Source organism: Mercenaria mercenaria, chromosome 3 (genome assembly GCF_021730395.1).
Source record: "Mercenaria mercenaria strain notata chromosome 3, MADL_Memer_1, whole genome shotgun sequence".
NCBI lineage: Eukaryota > Metazoa > Mollusca > Bivalvia > Venerida > Veneridae > Mercenaria > Mercenaria mercenaria.
In genome coordinates, this window is record NC_069363.1 from 701911 (window position 1) to 723051 (window position 21141).

Here is a 21141-nt window from a genome sequence, read left to right on the forward strand (position 1 = left end):
AACACATAACCTTCAACTTGCTGGTTTGCTAATATCGTAACAACAATTGTATGTAATATTTTGACCTTTTGCAACTTGAGGTTATTTAATAACTAAAGCAGTGTGCTAACAGCCTAGTCGATATTTGTATCAATAGAAAAAAAAAAAACAATTGTGAAAAGTATATTAAAACTTTTAAGTGATATGCGTCTTTAAAATAAATAATGTAGATCACAGATTGTCTACCATATAAATTCCGTCAAAGGTGCATAATGTAATCCAAGAAGTTTGGAAAACACAGACATAAACTTTGAAATAAATTGAGAATAAAAGATGACCTTTCTAAAAATATATCTCAGTCATCCATTAGTTTAAGGTGCCATACCCCCTCCAGATTTTTGCCGAATATAACGGCTGGATTAAAAACGTATAGCTTTTTTAATTCTAGTAGCTTCTTTTCAAAACTTAAATCTGTGGTAAATTAAAGACCATTCAAATACAGCTGTAGTACATTTACATATGATTCCCAAGGTTTTCAGGAGATTGCCTAATGAAATGAGATTAAGTCATCTGAGCCTATAAAAAAGTTTAAGAAGTTGTCTCCGTTTTCACAAATAGTTTCCCAAGATGTGATATGTTTTATTTTTTAAATCAAACTTTGTGGTCGACAGGTTATATGTATGTAGATATAGAATTTTCAATAGCCCTAAAAACAGCAGTACTTTGTACAACAAGAGATATTTACTAAACGCTGAAACATATTTACTAAGCTTGCTAAATCGTGCCCTTAAAGGTTAGACATTTTGGGGCTCTGACTGCAAAAGAAGATGTTGACTACATTGTTGGTCATACCATAGATTGGCCCTATGTTTTATTTTATATTATCTAGTATTTTGTCACTAATGTTAGAAAATTTCTCTGTGGGAACTGGTTTTATTTACACCGTGTTGTCTAACTTGTTGAAATTAAGGTAAGTACGAGGTTGGTATGCCCTAAACGCGTTTAAACTCCTAGTTTCCTTTTTATAGGTTCCCAGGCGGTGTCCATATTTTCAACTAATTTTCTGTCCGTGTCGTACTTTGTGTTGTGTATGTTGTCGTGTTTGTTGTTAGCGTTTCTTTCTTCTTTCTCTTCAGTCTCCCTATTACCTCAATAGACTCATCTGGCATGTACGCATACTTAAATTTGTCCACCAAAATTTTGTCCTTTGACAGTGCCCGAATGATGAGTTTTTCCTGCTTATGTGTGTGTGCGTGCGTTCATGCATGCGTATCTGTGCCCCTCAGTTTTGTGTTTTCTTACTTGTCTGTTTATCTCTGTTTGTACTTGTAATCGGATATTTTTAAGCATCCCATCTACAATATTATTTTTCCGTTACAGCTTTTTTGTTGTTGTGGGCCTTCTTTGAGATGCATGGCTCTATGTCTGTGTTTGCGGTGCTCTGTGCTTCCTCGAAATTTACTTTTACCTTGTATATTTTATGTCGGTGGTGACTACTAGCCCGCTTGCATTTCTGCTTATAGGTCATTCATTATAGTCTATATATAGCTCAATCCGTCTCATCCATTTGAAGGCATTGATAGAATCGATGTTATGTATCAAACAGCATTGAGCGGAGAAGTCTTTGTTGTAACAACACTCTTAAATGTAATTTGCTACATAATGCATATGACTCTGATATGTCTTTTCAGTTCTAGTTCAAATTCCTATTCTTTTACCACAGGTCTTGCATGACTTGTGTCTGCACATTAGACATCATGTGCGAAAATTCAGTTAAATGATGATCCATTGTATTTGTTTCAGCTTAAATAACTGTTTAATTTACACAATACTGACATATTTATTCAGACAAAAACAGTGATTCTGATCCGACAATGGAAGTTTACCATACAAGCGTTCAAGACCCCTGCTAAGATTTGCTATAATTATTTCATTAGAAGATAATGAGGTATTTGTCATAAAGATTTCACAGTAGGGTTCTGTTTACGGAAAGAACATGTGTATTAGTCACTTTTATATTCAGCCACATTTTCGATTTGATCAAATGACAACTCTTCATAACTTTACTTTATTCAGTGTTTACCACGAGTACACAAACCAATTAAGAAAATTTCTCCTACATCTTAGGCAATGAGCATCTTAAATAGTTGAGCTTTCAAGTGGATGTGTATCAATCAAAGAATTATTGTGACGACTTATAAATGTTGTGCATATTATTATTAGATCAGTTGAATTGAAAAGTGTTGCTTCATTTTTCTTGCTTTTTGTCATTGCTGCTGTTGTTTCTTTCTCTTTACGTAATACGGCCTTTTTTTTTGTGTGATAAGGGTGCTCAATAGGTAATGGTTAATCATTGTATGTAAATATATGCATATCCATAGATGATTGAAAATTCATTTTCTAAGAAATGGTTGGCACTCACACCATCATTTGCGAACCTGCTTTTGGTGATATTTCCATGAACAGAACAACATATTAACCCGTTATATCTGTCGTATTGATCTTCATTTTGATATAAATACACAGATTTTAAAGAAGTTATAAACGGTAACTTTTAAACTTTGTTGTGTTATATAGATACATACAATTGTGAACATTGTGAACATACATAATGCTCATGATCTGCAGATCACAATTATTAGCACAATGTGGATGAGACGACGGCAAATAGGCGATTATGTTGTCGATAGTGTAGAGGGCATAAATATAACCACTTTTGATAAAATGATCAAAAGGCTCTGTGTTTACCTAAAACTGTAAAGCTTCTTATAAAAAGTAATTAGATGCTTTAACTAGAGCTATCACTAAAGGTGATTGATGTACACCCCTCATGCACTGACACAGTACATTGCAATTTCACACACAAGATTGCATAATTATGTGGACTGTATGTATACAGTATAGTAACAAAAAAACAAAGTCCCATAATTATGCAGAATATTCATCTAAAAGAACGTAACATGCACCATGCAAAACTAGGGTTGGTACTGTTCACTTGTGTGAAGTTTCATTAAATTATGTGTAATGGTTCGGAAGATTAGACGCGCACAAGATTGCATATGCAGACTGTATGTACATAGTGTGTTAACAAGAAACAAAGTCCCATAACTCTGCAATTTTTGTTGTTGAAAGAACCTAACATGCCCCATGCACAACTACTGTTGTTACTGATCACTTGTGTGAAGTTTCATTAAATTGTGTCAAGGGGATGAGGAGAGATGGAGCACACAAGGTTGTGTCTATATATATAGTGTAGTAACAAAAAACAAAGTCTTGTTGCGGTTACGTGTTTAGAGTTTACTTTTGGTCGCATATATAACAACATACACATTTCTAACACCGAGAAGGAGCCGCCGTAGCGCAGTGGTAGCGCGTCCGCCTTGAGATCGAACGGTCCCGGGTTCGATCTCGACCTCTGCCTTGGTGGTAGTGTCCTTAGGCAAGACACTCAAATTCCACATTGCCTCTCTCTCTGCTTTTAGAGGTTGGTTCCATCTGGAATGAGTCTCGAGAGCCATTAATATAAGCTGTAAGAACTTGTTTGGCAATCGAGAATAAATAAATTAGTATAAACATAACACTGAGAAGTATATAATTCCCAAAACCTTAACATCTCTTGGCGGCCCCTCTTTCAGTAACAGAAACATACTAGCTGACTTGCTTAGAACATTGTAGTTTTGTTTTCGTTTCGGGCAATATTTGATAGTTTCTTAAATGTTTTCCTCGTACTTTAGATGTTATAGTTTGCATTATAATCTGTAAGTCAGTCATGCTGATTATTAATTAGAAGTGACAATATTTAGATACAATTATTGTTATAGGCTATTTCTATACCACTATGAAATAATATGAACATTAGTATATTTGTTTCTTTTATCTGTATACATGGAATAAAACGTCTCTTGACGTTTAGTCTGACGTTCGGGGGGCGGGGGAGGGGCGGGAGGAGTAAAATAGGTCACTTTCAGTGTTGTGACTATATCTTAAACAGGGCCATCCAAAGATATCTTATATTAAATCAAACTGAGACTGCTTTTATTTTAAATGGTTTCGGCCTCTTCTTCTATAAATAAAATTATTTACACATTAAACGTATTACCTATGGTACAACAGATGATTCTCTATAAAAATAACATCTGTAAGAAGATCCTTTGAAGTTATAGACTTCAGTCAAGCTAAATGATATAACAGACTCCACTTGATTAAATATGTTCATGAGAAATAATGGAACACCCCTCACTTCTCCGATAGCCGGATTAAGCGGATTTCTGTTACATATAAAAAATCAAAAACACTTATTCAAAGATACGGTGAATGAGTGCTGTAATGATATTTTATAATCAAGTAAAGTAAAATCAGACTCCTAGCACAATGCAACCATGCTACATATAATTGCATGAATTGATCTTAAAAAGTAACGAAATCAATTGATCGATCTCCACCGACAATTTATACCATTAGGTCCTTGCAATTTTAACTTGTTTTGCCATTCTGATTTCTAAAGCAATACCTTTCTGCTTCCTCTAAGATTGTACAAAATGTTTTACTCATTTTATGTTGACAAACAGTAAATAAAGTTATTAGAAGTATTAGATATGCACGTATGACATCCTCTAATTTTACCTAAATATTTGTTAACACCTTAAAAAACGCACACATTTACACTACACGAAAATTGATAAGTTTCTTTCTGGATGTACCAGTGCGTTATTTACACGTCAGCAGGTCGATTAATTGAAAATCGATTACGAGAGATAGTGCACTTATTCCCATATTGAGATAGTGCACTTATTCCCATATTGTCTATGTCGCTACCGGAATTTTAGAATACCGTTGTTACGAATGCAAGTTTCGTTTCCCTCACATTTGTGTCAAGAGGAATTCACTGTTTATCAATGTCAGTTTTATAATAGTTGACACTATCTTCAATGATTTATGACTTGCATAATATTTGCTACAGTTTATTTGCCGTTACAGACAATGGCGGTAATCCTAACGTTGGTGGTAGCAACTTGCCTCTTAAAGGAACAAAAAGTACTTTATGGGAAGGAGGTATACGTGCTGTGGGATTCGTTCATAGCTTTCTCATAGGTCACAAAAGAAATGGTTATGTTTCGAATGAGCTCATGCATGTAACTGACTGGTTTCCTACGCTCGTCAATCTGGCCGGAGGTGATTTGAAAGACAATAAACAGTTAGACGGATACGACCAATGGCAAACGATTAAGTAAGCTAAAGCTAGTTTATTTGTATAATATTGCATACACTCATATTTCGTCTATTTCTTTTTTTTATTTTCAATACAAATCTGAAGATTTGGATAATGATAATTATAATATCATATAACTAGATAATTTGCTATGCTCTTAATTTGATGTTTTTGTTTACAGATATGGTATTCGAAGCCAGCGACAGGAAATTCTTCATAACATTGACCCGTTATATAATAATACTTATTATACAAGAAGATCTTCAATTAGAATTGGAGCATGGAAAATTATAATTGGTCAACTAGGTATTTTCATGTTTATTTCAGATTCATACATAACATTTAAATATGTAAACTAAAAGTATCGCAATAGTTGCATCAACAGTTTGTGCTTGTTAATGGCATATTTTGCTTCGTAAAATTATTTAAGAGTTTATTCACACTTACTTGTTTCTACAACCAAAAACTGTATTATTATCTTTGACTATTGAAAACAATTGTGTTTCAATGTTTAAACATAACTGTCATTGACAAAACCAACAAAAAATCTGAAAACTCTGCGGGAACATAAAGCTGTTAAGCACCTCCTACGGGGTGGAGGGAGGAAGCAGTGGAATAGTAGTTAAGCTATCGGATGATCAACGCAGATATCGTGAATTTAAGCCCTAATGAGAACGCGATCATGCTTAGGTAACCTTGTAGGTTCACACCATTTAAACACCTTTTATTGCACACTGTTCTTGAAAAGTAACAAACAAAAGTATGTCCAAAATTATGGGGAACTTTTTGAAAACAGTGCCTTCTTTTATTTTGATTTTAAGAACTATGTATAAAGCACGATTAACCTAATTGAACCCCGTCAAGCCAAAAAGGGTCCTTATGTTATTTTTTATCGTTTATTGTTTCAGTTTCATTTTCAGAAAGAACTATTTATTTTGTATCGGCTACCCAAGTTTCAGTTGTCTATCTTCGGTAATTATGGAAATATGCTATACTTTGTGACATGATGTAATTCAACAAAAAAGCAACAATAAGTTAATCATTCAGAGTTATTTCTTTTGAAAAGTATACATATTTCATCAGTTTATTATCTATCTGCTGTTGGAAAGTAGGAATCAATTGCTTAAGTATTCTACAGTATATATACAAATTATGTTGTTTCTTTTTTTGTTTTTAAGTTGCAAATGGATTAAAGTTAATTATAATTTCCGTTGCCATAGTGACGAATACAAGACTTAACAAAATTAAATTCTTTTTAGGATATAATGATATTATAAACAATAAGAACTGCTCACATTTATAAAAAGACACCCAAAAGCAATGAAAATTATGTATTTTGCCTAAGTATGTGTTTCGTGTAAAATATAATTTCCTTTTAACGGGAAAGCGTAGGTTTTGGATATCGCATTTAGAAGTTGATAAATCAATTTTGTCTTAACTTTTAATCGGTTTCCCTATATGCGTAATAACACACATACATATTTATATTACTAAATGATTGGCCTGTGCTGTCTTTGTCATGTAAACTTATCGTTTGAGTAAAACATAGACTGATCAGAATCGATAGCTACTGTTTCTATGGCAACTGTCTTTATTACAGAAAATAGTAGAGAAAATGATATTTTAATGAAGTCTGTACTTGAATCTTTACTTTTCGCACAGATTTAACAGAAAATTAGCAAATAGGTACTACCAAAAATTCATCGTTTCGACGGTAACACTATGGTATGGTATTTTTTTTTCTAAAAATCATTAAAACGTGACTTTCAAGGAATGACCTTCGGAACATTTAAAGTTCAACAGGAGTACTGTATATCTTACGCAAATCACTAAAGATTCGTTTCTAGAACAAACCAGTCTGCTTACTTACTGCAAACGATAGCTACACAGGTTTCGGAAAATAATAAACAAAGACATTCTTTTTTTTTGTATTGAATGTCCATATAATGCTTCATAAAACGGGTACGTAAACATACCAGCTAAGTTCATTTTACATAAGTCATCAGAAATAATCTAAAACTATAACACACTTTTCCGATGAATTTTAATGGTTGCTTTAACAGTTTATTATACTAGTTTCCATTGCAACGTGTAAAATTTTGTTCAGTACTCTAACTTGTCAAATCGTTTCAATAACTTAATATATTACCTACACTGGCATTAATCTAAAACCTAAACGACTATTGAGTAAGAATCGGGCAAAATATGTCCTGAAATGGTTGCCTAACAAGTGGCCTCACGTGCCGAAACAAGTATTTCTGTCTCTCTTTGCTCAATCCGCCAGGCGGCAGTACGTTCGGAATATCGGTGACATCATTTGCTAGGCGATGCGTTTTACAGATGATGAAACGGATTTCATCTACATCGTCTGCGTTTTCTTTCATGTAGACGACGCCGGTTTGGTCAATGGTGAATCTGAAAATGTGGTATTTTGATATGTTCGGAACTTTTTTAAATCAGTTTGACAAAAATACTTCCCATGCCCGCCATATCCATCCGTCTGCACCATAGGTTACTGGAAAGTCGTTGACTGACGATTATCCGACTACATCAGCTATGTGTTGTGATGTGTCACAGTCTGTTCTCCAGTATAACTTTTTAATGGTTCCAAATCCCTCATCTATCAAGCATCTGTGAAATGACCATGAAGTAATTTGATAGAAAAGCGTAAAAGTTATTACATTGTATATATATTTATCAAGCAGTTACTGACAGAGTCTTCTATGAACACGGGGTAATTCGAATTTCATCGCTTAATGCCTAAAGACCTGGTAAAGACTGGATGCTTTTGTCTTATAATAACCCATAGAGTTTTAATTTGCAGAACAGCAGACACGTAAACATTATATGCAAGTTGCTAGCATTACATCTGGAAATGACTGGTTACCACAGATCGTTTTGTCATTTGAATTTCCGACTCAAGCAGATTTTCGTATGAAAAAAATGTTCTGATAATGAAATTATAAAGAGAAGGCTAATATATGAAACGTGTTATTTTGACCATACCGTGTATGTCCTGGAATCTACATCATGTATGTGTCGTGAAATTGGTCCTTTTCGCGCTTTACATACCTCAGTTAATTGACCGAGTACTCTTCAGCTGAATTGTTACAAACAAAAATTAGCAAACATTGAAGGCTTTGACCAGCTAAACATTGTAAAATGTAAGTTGTTTATTGTTTAAATATGATCAGAAAATAGTAATCTTACTTCGATGTAAATGACAAGATTCGGAAGTAAGTATATATCGGTAAATTGTATTTGAGAGAATTGGTATAGAGTGGTCTATGTAAAAGTCAGAGGTACGTCCGTATGCAAGTGACGTCATATGGCCATATAAATATACACTGCGCATCTAGTTTGGGCAGATCGTCCTGGGAGCTCGAAGAGTGCACATCGAAGAGAAACTGGAGAAATGCTTTATAATAAATAAGCCATAATTATAACTGGGACTTTGGTAATAAATAATTTAGGTGAGGCACCCTCATATTTGCAGCTTAGGCTCATCCTTGCTGGGTCCTCTTGATAGCTAAATTTTTATTGGTCCGGGTCGCAGTATAAGCCGATGGTTTAAGGTTATAGTGCTGAACCTTGGTAGGTCTGAGACAAGGTTTAAAACATAGTTTAAGACAAGGGTTAAAACATCGGTTTAAGCGAAAATTGTTAGGTGTTTGAGGCATTTGGGTTGAATTAGTTTTAAGGTTTGGACCTAGGTGGGTTGTGGAAAGGTCAGTCCCTGATCCTTGCAGCGTTTGCTCATACTTGTGGGGTTTCCAATCCATATACTCATTCTAGGTCGAGTAGTTCGAGACAAGTTGTTGAAACGTACGGTTTGAAACGGCTGGTTAATGGTCAGAAAAGTAGGCTGTTTGATACCAGTAAGTGAACAATAAGGACCACAGACTCATTGGTCAAAGTAATCAGAAGCAAAGCAGCTTAAGGAAAATTCTTTATACACGTTTTATATTAATCAAAAGCAGATAGCTTGAGAAAAAGTATATATATACAGTTTAACTACAGAGTTACGCTCGGTACACGTGACATATTTCTGTGTTTTCCATCCATGATTCTCCAGGCAAAATACGCCAGAACGTAACGATTCTTTTTATGTCCTGTTGAAGAGGCACAAAATATTAAGTACGTTTATGTATCATTATTTGCCGACAATACTAAATAAATAAACATTAAGTTAGTTTATAAACACAAGTTTGTGACTAAAATTTGTAAAACAGGACTAAAGTTTACAAAACAAATTTTATTGAATTCCAAACAATAAGCCGTTAACTTTTTTCTTGGCATTTACGTTTTAAGTGCATTCAGGGCTAAATGTCCGAATAGTTCTTATATCGTTACAGAAAACGGGTCATATTATGTGACTTCTGAAGCAGGGCAAATTACTATATTTTATGACCTAATTATTTCACTTTTAGTATTGTTGCACCTAACATAGATGAACGAGAGTTTTTCTGCTGAACTTAAACATGTTAGACTTAAACAAACTTGAGTTTGCGCGTATGAGTTTGTCTTTTATTTCTATGAACAATAAACTTTTTATTGTAATAGTCATTTAAAAAGGCAGCGAATATTACAAAACAATAAAATTAGAATTAAACACACTTACCGAAACAATTGTCAGCATGGATTTTACAGTCGTTCTCACCAGCTCCATATGAATGGAACGCAAGGGCTAACACGGAATCTGGTCCGTGAGCCAGCTGTCCGCCACGGTCTGCAATATGTTGATGACTTATTATATATTATCAAAACATACTTTGTTGAAATCATTAATTTAGAACGTTTTCAAAATTACCGTCTGTTCTGACCAAACTAATGAATTGTAAAAGTGTATCTAAGGGTATGTTATCGAATTATCGAATATGAAAATAATGGTTTTATAAGCAAGTGCAGATGGTTAGTAATGAAAACACACACTCACACGCACGCACAAATACCAAATACACTACTTACCTAGTGTTTCGTTCTCACTGATGTGGTGGTAGTTGTACTGACCATGTATCCTGAAACCAAATATCTGTACCTTGACGGATTGAATAAAATATGTCGGCCCCTTTTCTTAGGGTCTTATGTTGAGTGTCAAATATAAATTTATCCTGACATTTTTTTTTTTTTGCCAGCAACAAAAAATATTCATAATTATCTTTGTCGCGTTCTTTCTTTATTTTTGCATTCGATCCACAGTAAATTTCTTATAACAGTTCCTTTTGCAAGGGCAACCTGTAATTATTTTAGTTGAAACGTCACCTATATCTATACATATGTCATTTATATCTATACAAATGTTTGCGCTGTATCATTTTTGCAGTTTCTATTTTTTTAAGGTCAAATATACATATATTTTTTTTAAGTAATTGTTTTTCGAAAGTTTCAACAATCTGCAATTTATTTTGATAAGATACTAGGTATCATTATTAATTAATAACTGTTCATGTAACATCAATGAACATAATAATATATTTCATTCACTTTTAAAATTTCTAAGAGAAAGAAATAAAACTGAAGTTATTTGTGATATATGGGATAAAATCTTGTCTTAAAAATCAATGAAAAGTCAGTGTTTTCCTAAAACGATGTTTAACGGAAAGGTGCAAATAATGTAGCTAAAAGTATGTCAATACATATATGAAATAATATGAAATAAGGTAATGCCAAAATCCGGAATCGATCCGAATTCAACTGATCCCATAACATTTGAAAAGAACTGGGAAGGGCATATTTTTATTTCGATTGAAAATATTAAATATTCATTCGGTATTTGCGTGTTACCGTACAGGGACTGATCCTGATTTTCGTCGAATCGCATAGGATCGATTCATTATCATTCTGAAGGTAGAATAAAAACAACACTGTCCATATTTGTACTGATGTGCAAGATGTTTCGATTCGGACAAACTATGTGGACGCTTATTAAGCACAAGGAAAAATCGTATTCTTCCAAGTAATCCAAAGTCAAACGCTCTGTACACGTGCCGGAAGGATACATGTTTAAATTCGATAACATATATCTAATTTTGTATATCGCATGTACCCGTAGAAGGATCCCGTAACCCTAACCCTATTACTTTTTTCCGGCTGATTCGTTTATACGAACTTTATCTTTTAACCAAATCTTTCTAAAAATAATAGAAATGTGCATGGTTTGATCAATTATATCTTTATGACTTCAGGCACTCAGTATATTTTGTAGAAGGAACAGTTTTTTGGCCACTAGAATCGGCACTACAGCGCCCAAGGTTTCAGTTAACATAGTTCTTTTTTTTTCCATATAGTGATTTAAAATCACAGGCGCAAGAATTTGTAACAAGCAGACAGACGACCAAGCTAATTTGTTTTGGTATGTAACATCGAATCCCTTGCCACCTGTTTCTGTCTGATCGACGGTGCACTTTAACTGTAAAGTTTCAAGTAAAGATTAAACTCGATTGACCCTGGTAAATGGCCACAGACAGCAGTGCATATACTGTATATTTCATGCTGCTACTGACAAACTAGATAGAAAATTAAAACTACCGGCACTAAGGCTACCCGAAAGAGACTGTCAAAGCTACCAGTTAGAAAACCTATCTTCGTGCATAATTTAAACTACATTGAACTTGCAAATGCAGAAAATTTAATCTCTGTTTAAACAATAGCTTTCCTCAAAATAAACTGAAAACCTTTTGTGAAATACTTTGAGTATAATGTGGCATAATAAACTGTGCTGAGAACATTTTCTTATCCGTTCTTTAGGACCCCCATTTCTAGGGAGATTCAGTATAATCAAAATGCAATAAATATGTTATCTTTTAACTAATGCATCTTATTTGTTTTTAATATCAACTAGAATCTAACTGAAATATGTATCATTGTGCACGACAGGAAAATGTCATAAACCAAGCTGGTGAAAATCTAACATTCTTTGAATGGTGTATACACCTGAGGGAGGTTTTAATTTTTCTAAACATAAAATCTGATGACATTTTGTTGAAATAAAACATCAATATTTTATTCAAGAGAATATTCCATATTTTTAATGTTAAATATCTTGGTGGTCAAGACCATAAGATATCACGTTATCAGACCAAGTTATGATAGTTACAGAATGACAGAAGAATCCTTTGGTGTGACTAAATTTATTACCATACATCAATTAATGGCATTATCTTACTCTTGGTGAAGCTTTTTTCAAAAAACTCTTCATCACATAATTATGACCAAAGATTCTAAAACATTAGATTACCTAAATAAAGCAAACCTCTGAATTTTGATTCAAGTAATGAGGAAGATTAAATAAACCGTTTTCGACTACAGAGTTTCTTGACTCTCTAGATGTCATGATACTGCAGCTGGTCCAGACCAAATACATTACCAACTTTTAAAACACTTACCACAAGAATCACTAGACATTCTCCTTGAAATCTACAATATTACATGGAAAACTGGTATTTTTCCAGACTTCTGGAGAGAAGCTATTGTTATTTCCAGAAACCCGGAAAAGATGGCACGAACCCAAGTAATTATAGATCGATAGCCCTTACTAGCTGTTTGTGTAAAACTCTAGAACGTATGATCAATTTTAGACTAGTTTGGTAACTCAAATCGCAAGGATTAATTACAAACTTTCAAAGCGGCTTTCGCAAACAGCGCAGCACAACTGATCATCTTTTTCGACTGGAAAATGCTATTCGTGACGCATTTATTTAAAAAGAGCATCTAGTGTCTGTCTTTTTCGATTTAGAAAATTTAAAGCTTATGACACTACATGGAAATATGGTATTATAAATTATCTTAACAACATATGTTTAAAATGTCGTCTGCCAACATTTATATCACAATTTTTATCTGATCGAAGTTTTAAAGTACGTGTTGGTGATACCCTTTCTGACTTTTTTTTAGCAAGAACAGGGAGTTCCACAATGCTCTTTTTTAAATGTCACACTTTTAAGCATCAAAATTAATAATATTGTGAAATGTGTGTTACCATGGTCAGACTGTTTATTGTATGTTTACGATTTTTTTTACATGTTATCGTTCAAATAGTATGCGTACGATTGAACGCCAATTACAACAGGGTTTGAATTAAGTTCAAACTTGTGCCATGGAAAATGGGTTTAAATTTTCCCAATCAAACACTCAGTGTGTCCACTTTTGTCAATTACGGAAGCATCATTGTGACCTTGAGCTTTTTCTAAATGGTACAGAAATTCCCCATTGTTGACGAAGCAAAATTTCTTAGTGTTATCTTTGATAAAATCTCTCCTTTGTGCCGCATATAAAATACTTGAATGCCAAATGTCTGAAGTCATTGAATCTTTTAAAGGTAATTTCAAATACTAATTGGGGAGCCGGTCGCAAGGTTTAATTTAGACTTTATAGGGCATTAACTATATCTAAGCTAGATTACGGTTGTATTGTGTACGGTTCAGCAAGAAAATCTTATTTCCCAATGTTAGATACCATCCATAATTAAGGTCTTCGTATTGCTCTTGGTGCATTTCGAACATCGCCAGTTGAAAGTTTATATGCTGAAGCAAACGAACACTCTCTTTACACACGCCGAGATAAACGTTCATTGCAATATGCTTAAAGAGTGGCTGCCAACAAATCCAATCCTGCTCATGAAATTATTTTTCAACCAAAGTACTCCGATTCATATGAGGAAAACCCAAAACAAATCAAACCGTTTGGATTTCGCATAAAATTTTCTATGAATGAAACTGACTTTGAATTCGATGGTATTAAAGAAATTTCAGTTCCAGATACACCACCATGGACCCAAACCCTGAAATATTCAAGTGCAAATATCATGAAATCAAGTCAACTTACAAGGACTATTTTGCAATTTACACCGAAGGTTCAAAAGATGAATCAAAGGTTGGCTGTGCTGCTGTCAAAATTTCGTTTGCCAAATAATGCAACAATATTTTCAGCCGAGGCCAAAGCTATTGATTTAGCTCTAAATTTTGTTTAAAAAAATAGTGAAGAAAAATTTATGATCTTTTCCAACTCGCTTTCTGTTTTACAGTTAATTAATAACCGAAATATGGAAAATCCATTCATTCAAAATATTGTTCTCAAGGTTCATAAACTATTTTGCAAAAAGTCTGTCATATTTTGTTGGATTCCCTGTCATGTTGGTATTCATGGAAACGAGGATGCTGATATTGCAGCAAAGAAATTTCTTTCATTATCACAATCTAATTTGGAATTACCACATACCGATTGTAGGCCTACTATAACAAATACATTGTATCTAAATGGCAATCGTCATGGAACAATGCTTCGTTCAAAAACTTTCATAATATCAAATCTACTCTAGCGGAATGGCACCCAGGAAATAGATCTGTTCGCAGGGAGGAATTTGTTCTCAGTTTGACTCATTCTTATCTTTTGAGTTTCTCTTAAATCAGTATATTTTTTTACGTTGAATTTCGTTTGATTAATCTTTGTTGCTACCCATTCCAACATTTTAAAAGTGGTAAATACTGGCAAAATATTTGTTTTGGAAACAATATTTTACATACCAAATTCGTTTTGTGAACTACGTTATATAGTGGGAAGACACATATATTATATGTGTATGACAACTAGAATAACATTAAATATACGATGCTTTTTTTCTAACATTTTGCTGAAACAATCACAAATCTGATTTACAGAACATATTTACCACAGGCATATATTTTTGTCAGAATTTTGCGTTTTAAAATGTGTCCGTTTAAAAAAAAATATGTTTTACACCATTTTCTAAGTATCTTATTTGAAGTTTAACTGTGGATTGCAAAATAATGTTTCAATACAGGACAATACATTTACTTACAGGTATTATGACATCACTTTATAAAAAGTCCAAGAATGGAATTTAGAAAAAGCAAAATCTTTAATACATGTTGGGACAAAAGCAGATGGTGCTTGGTAATTTAGTTCACTGTAACGACCTTTGAGTTTGCTAGTATTTTATTCATCGATTACATCCTTCCAGAGAGGCAAGGTAAAAAGCTGTTAATAAACACAAACAAATAAATAATAAATACAGTGAAACATAGGTATATACAAATTAGACAAATACCGATGTCGTCTAAGTGATACCTGAATAATATGACATATTAATTTCCCGGACAGCCCGGTACTACCTTACTAGACTATACAGATCTAAAAGATCTGACCTGTTTTAAATTGATTTAGTCCCAAATATTGAGTTAAATTACACAGTAATTTTCAATAAGGAGCACAACCCTAAATAATACAATGTAATATTTTTTTAAACAATAACTGGACAATAAATATATGCAACTTGCAATTCTAGTACATTTACAAACGATTCTGAAGATTTTCAAATCAAAAATCTATCACGTGACCTTAAACAAAGGAAATTCTAAATGCACTTCAATGCATAAATATACATTTATTGCATATATAGACAGTTCATCCATTTACTAATACACTTGCATTTCATTACTTACACTGTGTTGAACCTAGGGAGGCCTATAAATTTACAAATTTGCCGGAGCAAAATTGCCTTTCGCATGAGGTGACATTTCCTATACAAATGGCGTACTTTACCAAGGGACACAATTCTTACAAAATTAAAGTGAAAATTCCGTACTAAACCGGTACAAAAAACTGTACAAAAACGAAACATTCCCAACCTGAATTTGGAAACAAATTCACATCAAAATAAAACAATATTTGAAATTTGGTACAACCCAAGTAAACATAAACCTTAAATTTACATATTTTCAAAGGTTAACGTGTACCTTAATTTTACATCTAATCATAGGTTAACATAAACCTTAATCTTACCAATTTTCAAAGGTTAACATATACCTTAATCTTACCAATTTTCAAAGGTTAACATATACCTTAATTTTACATTTAACATAAGTATACATAAACCTCATCTCTAATATATACAAGTAAATAATTATAACCTGAGATACATATTAAAAATTCCCAACAAATCTGTACATATAAATAACTTTAAACAAATGCTATCAACATTTCTGTAAATCTATTGGTTTAAAAGAATTAAATTTCAATTAAATGATGTAAATCAACAAATACATCTTCTGTTCATCTCAAAAAGTATACGTATCGGTATAATCAACAGTCATTCAGAAAGCAAATGCACCAACTGGGTAATCGGACGCGTGTAATTCGCAACTTTACCTTCATTTATCACACGTATCGAAACCTTACGTACAAGTCCGTCAGAACTAGGAAACAAATTTTCTACAATTCCAACTGGCCAGTGAATACGCGGTACATTACTATTCATCATTAATACAACATCACCAGACTTTATGTTTGAACGTTCAGTTTGCCATTTTCTCCTAACTTGTAGACTGTGAAGATACTGAACAGATCAGCTAGTACTTGTACCTGCCGCCACTGAGATTTATACATGTCTTTTACATCAAAGTTCTGAAGAGGTTCTATGTCGGAATTCACCTTTTGCGTCAACAGTACATTTGGAGAAAGAACGGCTGGAGAAGTTGGATCATCTGACACAGTGGTAATTGGTCTACTGTTAATAATACACATGACTTCAGACATCAACGTACAAAGTACTTCATGAGTAAAATGTTTAGTAATAATATCACACAACATGGAGTTCAAAATTCTTCTGGCCAAACCGATCATTCTTTCCCACGATCCATTCATATGTGATGAATGAGGTGCACTGAAATACATGACAGCACTGTGATTTCTTAGAAAACCTTTAATATCTGTATCTTCTACATTCACTTTGTCCATACCCATTTCTCCAACAGCTCCTATAAAGTTTGTTCCACGGTCTGAGTAAAACTCTTTCACTGGACCTCTAATGGCAATGAATCTCCTTAACGCATTTATAAATGATGAAGCACTCATCTCCTCTATCACCTCAATATGTACTGATCTAGTATTCAAACATGAGAACAGTACTGCCCAGCGTTTACTATTGCTCAAACCACCTCTTGTACGTCTAGAAACTATAGACCAAGGCCCGAAAGTATCGACGCCCACGTATGTAAAAGGAGGACTTGGAGTCAAATTGGAAGATCTGCCATCTTCTGGTGTTCAGTAGGTCTTCTTAACTAATGACATCTAACGCAGTTATAAATTACACGACTAATAACTCGTTTTCCACCTGTAATCCAATATCCAGCTGAACGTACTGCTCCTTCAGTCAGATGACGACCCTGATGAGATATCAACTGGTGAAAATGTCTAACTTAGAAGCATTGCGATATGATGCTTTCCTGGTATTATTATAGAAGTTTTCTCCCCTGTGTCTAACCTTGCATTTCTTATTCTACCACCAACCCTTAACAAGTCATTTGAGTCTAAAACAGGTGAGAGTTTCATTAAACTACTGTGTCTAGCAACTGATTTGTCAGTTTTTAATAAATCTATTTCTCTAGAATAGGAATCCCTAAGAGCTTCTTTTAGAATCATAATCTCTGCAGCTTTCTTGAATTCTATATTGTTTCTTGTATCATCCTGTACAGTTTTATGATATTTACTTGCAATTCTTTTCAAACACGAAATTGCTAGAACCAGTCTATTCCAGGATGAAAAACGCTCGAAACGGTGTCCACCAAGATTCGCCTTTCTCACTTCTATCTTGTTCACTTTTACAACTGGGCGAACTTCAACATCTTCTTCAGGCTCTACCAGTTTAAACTGTACATGTTGATTTTCAATATTTCTTTGCAACCCAGATTCTATTCCCGTCAACCATTTACAGTCCTTCATATTGATTGTACTCACTGGACGTGTACCATGATCTGCTGGGTTTCTTTCAGTAGGCACAAAGTTCCATTGATTACGCGACGACAACTTTAAGATCCTATCAACTCTATTTGTCACATACACATAAAATCTACGTGATTTTTTGTTAATATAGCCTAAGACCACCTGGCTATCTGTATAGAAATAAGTTGACTGAGATGGTGTGTCTAAATATTTCTGTACAAATGCAGCTAGTTCTGTAGCTACTACCGCAGCACATAACTCTAACCTTGGAATTGTATGTCCATGGGTAGGAGCTAACCGAGATTTTCCAAGCAAGTACAAAACCAATGTGAGAATTTCCGGTTGATTCATATTTACGAATATAGACCACTGCGGCTTGGATGCATCTGAAAATACATGAAGTTCGCGTTTTGTACTGTGTTCAAATGACATTTCTGTAAAAGCACGTGGTATTTCCAGCTGCACAAGAAGACAAGAGATTCTGTTTTCTTGCAATGGATCATCCCAACCCAGATTATTGTCTTGGATGACCTTTCTTATTATAAGACGACCGCCTAATATAACTGGTGCCACATAACCAAGGGGATCGAACAATCCATTTATACTAGACAGCAGACCCCTTTTGGTGTACGGTTTCTTATCTGTAGACACCTGAAATGAGAATACATCTTTCACTACATTCCAGCTCAGACCCTTTTTTGTATACATGATGTTTCCGAACTAAAGTCAATTTTAGTAATGTTCTTTGATAAGTCACTTGGTGGAAAACTGCTTAAAACAGCTGTACTGTTCGACACTATCTTATGGAGTCGAATAACACCTCCGTCTTGTAATCTTGCCTGTGTCCGTTTGATTAAACTTATCAATTCATTTTCATGCGCCTTTGAAACCAGCCCGTCGTCAACATAAAAGCTTTTCTTGACGTAGTCACACACATCATCACAATCAATGTCCGAGTTATGACCACACACAGCTTGACGAATACCGTATGTCGCAACTGCAGGAGATGGTGAATTTCCGAAAACATGTACACGCATTCTATATGTTACCAGTGACTTTGCCGGATCGTTGTCTTTGAACCAGAGAAAGCGTAAGAAATTCCTATATTTTTCTTGAACCTCAAAATTAAAAAAAACATTTGCTCTACATCAGCCTTTGCAGCGAATCTTTCCTTGTGAAAATTCAATAAAACTGCAACAACGTTATTAGTCAAGTCCGGTCCCTTTAACAAAACATCATTAAAACAAACTCCTTCAAATCTGGCAGCAGAATCAAATACAACACGAATTTTGTTTGGCTTTTACGGATGATACACACAAAATATTGGGGGGTACCAAACGTCTTCACCTTCATCTACAGAAAAAGCTTTTTCTGCATGTTTCTTCTCAAATATGTTTTTCATGAATTCAAAGAAATGCTCTCGTTTGGCAGAATTCCGCTTCAAATACCGTGATAAATTCTCTGCTCTACGTCTAGCTTGTTCAAAATTGTTTGGAATCTTGCGTCTCGCTTTACGAAATGGTTACGGTGCAATGATGTGACCACTTTCAGACTTTGTCATTTCTTTATCCATCATGTCAAGAAATTCTCTGTCTTCTCGCGATAATCCTGGACTATCGTCTTCAACAGTTCTTTGAAAAACAGTTTCTTTGATCTCAAATTTGTTTTCACAAGGCAAAAACATCGAACTACGCCTATTAAACAAAACATTAGTTTTGTTTACGATAATCATGTTTTGATCATTGCGATGTATCATGCCTAAAGATGTTTCTCCTACGACAACCCAACCCAATCGGAGACGTTGTGCGTATGGTTCGTTTTCAGCTCCAATTCTCCGGTCTATAACGTGACGTGCTGCAAGAAGGTCTCTTCCCAATAATAACAAGACATCTGCATGAGAATCAATCTCAGGAATCAAATGTTGTGTATCTCTTAAATGTTTATATTGCCTTGCAACTGCTGGAGTAGCAACTTCTTTCTAGGTGTCTGAAATTTCATTACATTCAATCAGTTGTGAACATTTCAATACGCATGAACCATCAAAAGGTTCAACACAAATTCCTGATGTATACCTTCCTGATTTGGCTACTTTTCCTGCACATGATGATAAAATATAATCTATTGTGTCTGCATTATTGGCTACTTTATCAAAGAGTTCAGATTTAGCAAGTGATTTGTTACTCTGGTCACCTATAATGGCGTAACACGTAATTGCTCTGTCAGTTTGGTCTTCATGATATACACGCACTAACACCGTTTTTTGTACATGATTTACCAGTGGTAAAGTATATCCACATACTTCTGTACAGCTTACATTAAGCCGTGAAGATGGGTCCTGTTGGTGATGTTCCCCGCCATAACCTGTTAATGCATCAGGACGATCAATATGAAATGTAGTGCAATGACGAGAACTGTTACATTTTTCACAACTAACAGATTCTTTACAATCTTTCGCTAGGTGTTTACCATTTAAACACTTGAAACATATACCATTTTTTTGCACAATTTCCTTTTTCTCAGGAATAGATTTTGCCTGAAATGTACGACAGTGTTTTAATTTATGTTTGGATTCATCTCCATGAATAACACACTTGAGATTTTTGGTTTCAAACCTTTGTGAAGTTTCTAAATTTGTCTTTCTAGTGTTCACTGATTTGACCTTATACATTTGCTTTACATGTACTGTCTCCATTTTGACTATCATTTGATTGAATTCTGAAACTGGGGTCATTTTGTCTAACAGCCGTTTTCTTTACAGATTCAACAAAAACATGAAAAGGAGGGTACATAACATTATGTTGAACCTTATAAGAACTAGCATGATCTACCCACTTGTTTTGTATGAATACAGGTAATTTACACACAACATTGTTAACACCTAATGCAGAATCAAAATATGACAGTGACATTTTATATCTCTCATTGTCTTTAACACTTGCAATTTCTGACAACGAATCAGACATCTCATACAATTTTTGTCTCTCTGTTAGTGTCACTTTGGGAAAACTTTCTAGTCTTCTTCTTAGGGATTCCGCAACTTACTCAGGTGCTCCAAAACGCTCATCAAGTCTTTCCCATGTTTTATTTAACGCGTTCTGTTCATCGTGTGGATTAGAAACTCTAATGCTTACAGCTTGTCGCTTAGATTTTGGTCCCAACCAAAGTGCTAAAAGATCAAGTTCCTCTGTGGCTGTCACGTCTAATTCTTTCACTAT

At 34.2% G+C, this 21141-nt stretch overlaps 1 protein-coding gene across 1 annotated transcript in view; it reads left to right on the forward strand.

Annotated features, from left to right (window-relative positions):
• LOC123525034 (arylsulfatase J-like) overlaps window positions 1-21141 on the forward strand; it is a 75122-nt gene that overhangs the window by 37571 nt on the left and 16410 nt on the right. The window contains exons 7-8 of the mRNA XM_045303712.2: window positions 4957-5206; window positions 5370-5494. Of these exons, the coding sequence (XP_045159647.1) occupies window positions 4957-5206; window positions 5370-5494 (375 nt within the window). The remainder of the gene's footprint in view (window positions 1-4956; window positions 5207-5369; window positions 5495-21141) is intronic.